Here is a 7,038-nt window from a genome sequence, read left to right as displayed (position 1 = left end):
TAGAACTGCGGAAGTGGATCTGGACTCAAATTAAACCCATACTCCTGTGGAACTGGATCTGGGGTCAAATTAAACCCACCCAACTGTGGAACTGGGTCCACAGTAAAATCAAACCCACTCAACACTGTGGAACTGGGTCTACAGTAAAAAAGCAATAGTTCTGTGTAACTGAATCCGTAGAACACTGCAGTCAAATAAATCCAAGTCACAGTGTGGAACTAAAACGTTGTGATATATATTGATTTCCCTTTTATTCAATAAAATACACAAATAATATAAACACGAAATGGTTTTTACAGAATCTTGGATGGACGACAGGTAAGTCGTCTGAGTTAGTCTATGAGACATGTAGCAGAACTCTGGGCCCCGATTGAATCTACACAACTGAATAAGTGGATCTGGATCAACTTTCAGAGCTTCGCAATCAAATTACAAATTGCGTTGTTCTTTTTCTATTCTGTCGGTTTGATTAATTCAATAACGTGACGAATTACACGGTGATATAGCAGCAGATGTATCCCGGAGGCTGTGCACGCTCTTATGCGTCGCCGACTGCGAGAGAGGTTTTTCTATTTCTGGAGACGGAATTACTGAAAGCCGCGCCATTCAGTCAACTGTATCACTCACGAGATAAATCGTGTATCCACCGTTACATCCGTGTCAGTGTTAAATCATCACACCGCGCAGTTTGAGAGCGTTCTCCACGCTTTCTCGTCGTATTTACCGTCGGGATATTTCGTTCGCAATTATTTCCACAAAATAAACCGGCGATGATTGTATTTCTTTGTAATTCGTGCTCGTTACCGGACGGCGCTTACCAAACTCTCTATTCGGATAGGCGTATAGTTGTTACATTGCGTTGATGTTACCAGGGCAGTATCCGGCGTTTGGATGTTGCGGGGGGGGCGGAGAAACTCCCAGACTGGTACGGTAACTGGATCCAGAAGCTGAAACTGGATCCAGTATCGAATTAAACCCACACTTTTGTGGAAATAGATTCAGAGAAACTCTCAAACTGGCGCAGTTACCTAGAGTCAAACAACGATTCCTCTTACAGGCCCCAAAAAATCTGTGAGGCCTATAACAAAATGCTTGCCAGTCCCAAGAAAAGGATCCTATATTAAATTTCTATTGGATATAACGATAATATATTAAGATTTTCAAAAAGGGCACACGCGTATGCAAAAAAAGGCAAATTTACCGAAAATCCTTGGGGGCAACTGCTTCTGCCTACTAACCACTAACCTGTCCGCCCTCCAAATACGGCCCTAATTAAGCAAACAGATATAACCCGCTTGTTTGCGACTCGCGCAGAGTCGCTAGGATCGTTAGAGTTATAGGGGTGAATTTAATAGAATATCATATAACTTGAATCGGGAAGAATAGTATATAAACATTGTTGGAAGATAACGGAACTGTGAAATATATTAGAAAATTAGAAATTATCTTCGTGCATATTTCAGCTGGAGTCCGACGATCGTTGAGAATGTATGCATTCATTGTAAGCATCAGAGTACACATCAGAGAGAGAGAGAAGTGGCTAATTTTTAAACGAACGATATTTGAATAGTTCTTTTTTCTACGGGTAATTAATATTCGCGTGGTTATGCGTTGTTTGGATGGGTTGATGTATCTCTCTCTCATCCTCTCTCATCTCATATTCCGGGTTCGTATCGTCGAGGAAACGATCTGTCGTCCAGCATATTGGATGTCGCTTCCTGATCTGTCTATCGTCGACGTGCTCTGATTCGGGTTCCAGCGATCAAATCGTTTCTCGTCGGAAAAAAGCATCAATTCTATCATACACCGGGTCGGAAGTAGGAGCCTGGTACCCGCGTGTGCGTATCGGAATAGACTGGTGCCCGGAGGTTTGTACATGAGTTGACTGGTGCCCGCACGTTTGCGTGGTACGTACGTGTCTGCGTGTCTAGCTAGGTAGACCGATGCCCGACTGTGTATCAGAGTAGACTAGTGCCCGCGCGCGTGTTTAGCTGAGTAGACCCAAGATAGTATCAGAGTTGATTGGTGCCTGGGGTGTGTATCTAAGATGACTGGTGCCCGCGTCGATGTAAAATAATCACTAGACCGTTTCGTGGGCGATATGAGGAAATTACAACTCCCCCTTTCCGCCCCTTCTATCCCCAACATAGGTTGTAAGTGTCTGAATCGAAGTTATTATGGTTCGACAAATATTTTATGGACTTCTACTGACACAGTTTATGAAAACGGCTCCGATTTTGACGACCGTCGACACATCAGCCTGCTCTCTATTCATGATAGATAATTCTATTTTCTCTAAAAGCCGAATCGCGTGTTCGGCGTAGAACACAACGGTTTCCTGTCCCAGTTACAGGACACAATCCATAATGTTAGTTGTACGCCTTTCTCGCGGTAAGTTGTGGCGTTAAACAATGTTTTTTTACTGCCTCGTGTAACAACTAGAATCTAAACAAGTCACTTGTAACGATTTGACAGCCGATAAACACAGGCCGCATTGTGTATTGATGACGGCGACGCGCAGACGATTCCATTTCAAGGTCAAGGTCACCGAGAATTCTTTTCTGACGAAACGGACGGGCATCGATGAAATCAATACCGTAACGATTTTCCCACACGTTACTCGCGCACACCCCGTGATTGATAAAAATGAGTTTACTTTCCGCATCAATAATAGATGATAAACACAAAGGGAATAATAGATACCGCGTTAATTGGTTCGTGATCTGTTAATTTCATGGTTCTCGAATGATGATAGCTTTGCCATTAGCGCTGATAGAATCTACAAGTGGAACGAACAACAGTTATTGGATAGAAATAGCTTTTATTGTTTTATTACTAATGAAATCGAACTAAAACACGATTTATTCGTTGATTCTTTGGTGGCGCCGAGTTTGCTACTGCCACAGGACTCAGTTCCACACAGTTCATCGATCGATGTTTGACTCTTTAGAAACCTGTCGTAAAAGAAAATCTCATTGATCTTTTCAAAACAAATCCAGAACGGTCTCATTGAGCTATGGTAGTTTATTTCAACTGAAGATGACTATTAGGGTTAAGGCAAACGCTGAAATGAACTACAAGCCTTTTTCGACTTTTGCTTCGTGTGATATAACCGTATCGTCGTTCGACGCTGACTCGCAGTATTTCATCACGTTTGAAATCTATCCGCAGTTGTAGATATTTGGCAAATCAGAGTTAGAAGGAAATCGTTACACGTGATTGGTTAGAATCGAGAATTGTAACCGACCAATCAGGACGCGCGGATGCACCATGGAGGCAGCGGGAACTGAACTAATGATGAGCGGTGAATTTCCAGTAACCGGTCGTGCAGTAATTTTAAACCTCTCTTCGAGAGAAAACGAGCATCTTTTATCGTTAGCCGTTCGTGAGTAACATAGTATCGGATACTAGTCAAATACGGCACTATTTCACCAGTGATTTCACTATAGCATGTCACGTCTGGTATGTTAGGATTAGTTGCTGTCGAGAATAAACCGATGTATAATTTGTTGATGGTAGTGAATAACACCGCAATCAATGATACTTTAAAATCTATTCACCTGACGGTTTCGAGATCTATCTCAATCTCATCTTCTGATAATCTAACAACGATAATGTTTCAAAGTTTATTCATCTTTGACATTTAGAAGATCTATCTAAATCTTCTGACAAACAGTAATGAATGTTATTATCGAATACTTAAAACCTTTCCTTAGAAATTTTTAGAAATAACATTCCAGTAATTACTAATTCTTTGAAAAGGGTATTTAGATGAATCTCTGAACCGTCAGATCGTGTGAGATTTTCCATCATCAGGGTTCATGTTGTTGTTGATGTTGAGATTGATGAAATGATGATGTTGTTTATGATGATGTTAATGATGAGGTTGATGGTGATGTTGATGAAATGATGATGTTGATGATGAGGTTGATGTTGATGATGATGTTGATGATGATGTTGATGATGAGGTTGATGTTGATGATGATGTTGATGTTGATGATGATGTTGAGGATTGATCTTGATGTTGTTGTTAATGATGATGTTGATGACGATGTTGATGTTGGTGGTGATATTGATGTTGATGATGATGTTAATGATGATGTTGTTGATGTTGATGTTGATGTTGATGTTGAAGATGAGGTTGATGGTGATGTTGATGTTGATGAAATGATGATGTTGTTGATGATGATGTTGATGTTGATGTTGATGGTGATGTTGATGTTAGTATACGACATTTCATACAAAAATAAGATTATAAGATCGGCAAATTTCACTGCAAATCCATTGTATATACTTATTTCTAATGCTTTCTGTTTCTTAAAGAACACTAGTCAGTTTATTTATTAAAGTGCTCTCTGAACTCATAGACTCTACAGTCACACAATTCCCCATTCACTCTATTCGTGTAACCATTTATTATTGATACGCGTATCAATTTTCTACCTTTCTTTCATCCACAAATTGCTTTCTGATTGCGCCACCGAAATAGACACGATTTAGATATTGTTTGCCTGTTATTTGCTATCGCGTTATAGATCGCTGTAGGTTTGAAGAGGTGCGCAGGCGAGCCTGACACCGTACGCTTTTGATATTGAACCAAAGAAATAATCACTTATAGCAATGTCATTAGAAATGATATTTATCAAAGAAAATCCACAATTTAAAGAAAAACCTGTGAAAGTATGACAACCTTATAAAGAACCAGCCCCAAAGTCATGAGTTTATAGACGCCTTTTGGCCGTCAAGGTCACGACTGTGCAAATGGCACCCGCTCTTCAATTTTGAAACATGGCCCGGATATTGTAACTCAAAAATATTATCGTTTATTCGATCCATCTTTTAGTTCTCCCTTCAGTAGATCTAGGCCGTCCGGAAAGGTAGTCTCATGCAAATGTGGGACGCCTTGACTAAAATACACACATATACGCACGCGTGCGTGCAATAAAATCTATGAGCCATTCAAAACAGCTCATAGATCACACGACTAGATCGACTCGAAACGTCGAACTATTAAGATCATAATGATTCATTTTAATTGTGGGGCTTTTTTAATCAAGTCAAATATAGATAGCGTGTGTCTATGGAAACCGATGTTTTGATAGCGTTTTTTTTTTGCAGCTGCAGCTGTTGTCGACTAGGCTCGGTATCGTCGGATAAAATGGTCACCACAGCTGAGATCACCCCGTCCTCGGCCGCCTCGCTAGACGCGGTAAATCAGTCCGGACTAAACTCGGGGCCTCGCGCGACGACCTCCGCCACTAACAGCTCCGCGATGACCGCCACCGACATCGTCAACATTACTGTCGAACTCGGAATAGCCGTAGCCGCTATCCTGGGCAATAGTTTAGTAATCGCGGCCGTTATGTTGAATTCGCACCTACGAACGGTCACAAACTATTTCATCGTGAATCTGGCGATCGCGGACTTTCTGGTCGGACTGGTGGCGTTACCGTGCGCAATAGCCGCCAGCACCGGTTTCCCTTACAACGACTTCTACGGATGTTTACTAGTGAATTCGATCGTGGTTATGTTAACACAAAGTTCTATATTCAGCCTGTTGGCGATCGCTTTGGAACGATTCGTCGCCATCAAGCACCCGTACGTCTATCAACGCTGGTGCTCGGGCACAGCGGCCGTCGTAGTCATCATCGTTACCTGGCTGGCGTCGTTACTAATCGGGATGGTTCCGGTGTTCGGCTGGCACGGAACCCTCCCACCCGACGGCCAGTGCAGCTTCATGCACGTTATCGACATGGAATACATGGTGTATTTTAATTTTTTCGGATGCGTGCTGATCCCGCTGCTGATTCTGTTGGCTATTTACGCCTATATATTCTTTATCGTCAAGAAACAACTGCATCAAATCGCCGTGCTAGAAATGGCCGGACACAATAACGCCAACGGGAAGGTCACTCGTCACAGTAAAGCGGCGAAATCTCTCGCCGGTATCTGCGTTTTTTTCGCTATTTGCTGGCTACCGCTACATATTCTCAATTCGTTAACCGTCCTACGGCCAGACGTTCGATTTCCGTTCGAGATCCTAATGGCGGCTATATTGCTGAGTCACGCCAACTCGGCAGTGAATCCGGTGCTGTACGCGTTGGGCAGCTCTGGGTTTCGTCGAGCTTTCAAGCAGATTCTAAGCTGTAATCGGTCCACGGCTACCGATTCGAACAGACACGCGGCCAGCGCTTTCGGGGATACTTTAAATAGTTAGTAAATAAACAAGTTTCTAGTTTCTAAGGCGCCATTTTGTGGCGGACTGTTCAAATACCCAACTTCGACGGCCGATATGACGTAAATCGGTAAATGCCATGTTGACCATCAGTGTTTCTCAAAAGTTGGTTAAAGCTCACCTTACACTGTGACGATAAAACTTGTGTTATCATGTTATTTATCCAATGGTTAACTTCAACTAACTTTCTGAGCTCTTGGGAGCTAAACTTGTCTCTAAAGCCGCGATCGCACGGAGACGATTTGGCCCGGGTCAAATTGGAACGGACCAGGCTCGAGAGAGAGAGTGCTAACACGTAAACCACTCACTCGATACTAAACAATACTAGAACAAAACGAAGTGAGTCATTTCTGGAAACAGTTGCAAACACTGTCATTACTTCCGTGCTAGAATTGGGCCCGGTCCTGGTCTGACGTTTTTGGTCTGGCGAAACAGGCACGGGTCTATTTGGCACCCGTGTTAACGGCCAAAACGCTCGTGTGATCGCAGCTTAACTGTAAAATAACCAGTTGCTCATCAAATGTTGGTTAGACTGAGCGTGTTAATAATTAAACACAGTAACCATGTAATGATGACTATGACAGTTTTGTACCGTTTTACTTTAACCAACTTATGAACAACTGGTCTTAAAATCGCGGGTTGTTTGCAACCGATAATGGGAAACCGGCACTCACCAGATGGCGCAACAAAACACTGGGCTGTTCGTTGTGAAAATCAGTTCATTTTCGATGAAATTAGATTCGAATTTAATGAAAATGTATAAGGAAATTGAAGCACGGTGACCCACAGTGCCACTAGCGATC

The 7,038-nt window shown here is 42.4% G+C and overlaps 1 protein-coding gene across 1 annotated transcript; it reads left to right on the top strand.

The window, feature by feature from the left end:
- Positions 1 to 3,984: 3,984 nt before the first annotated feature.
- Positions 3,985 to 6,217, top strand: LOC141910621 (adenosine receptor A2b-like). Its single transcript, XM_074801315.1, has 2 exons — positions 3,985 to 4,220; positions 5,119 to 6,217. The coding sequence occupies exons 1-2, from the start codon at positions 3,985 to 3,987 to the stop codon at positions 6,215 to 6,217; spliced, it is 1,335 nt and encodes a 444-aa protein (XP_074657416.1).
- Positions 6,218 to 7,038: the final 821 nt, after the last annotated feature.

The sequence above is a fragment of the Tubulanus polymorphus genome, chromosome 9 (genome assembly GCF_964204645.1).
Source record: "Tubulanus polymorphus chromosome 9, tnTubPoly1.2, whole genome shotgun sequence".
In the NCBI taxonomy this organism is placed as follows: domain Eukaryota; kingdom Metazoa; phylum Nemertea; class Palaeonemertea; order Tubulaniformes; family Tubulanidae; genus Tubulanus; species Tubulanus polymorphus.
This window is presented reverse-complemented; position numbering and strand designations above follow the sequence as displayed.

Bases quoted from the DNA above. Each gene is read 5' to 3' on its own strand.
- LOC141910621 (XM_074801315.1), top strand. From the start codon at position 3,985: ATGTTGATGTTGATGATGATGTTGAGGATTGATCTTGATGTTGTTGTT. The intron at 4,221-5,118 runs GTTAGTATACGA...TTTTTTTTGCAG, and splicing joins ATGTTGATGGTGATGTTGAT to CTGCAGCTGTTGTCGACTAG.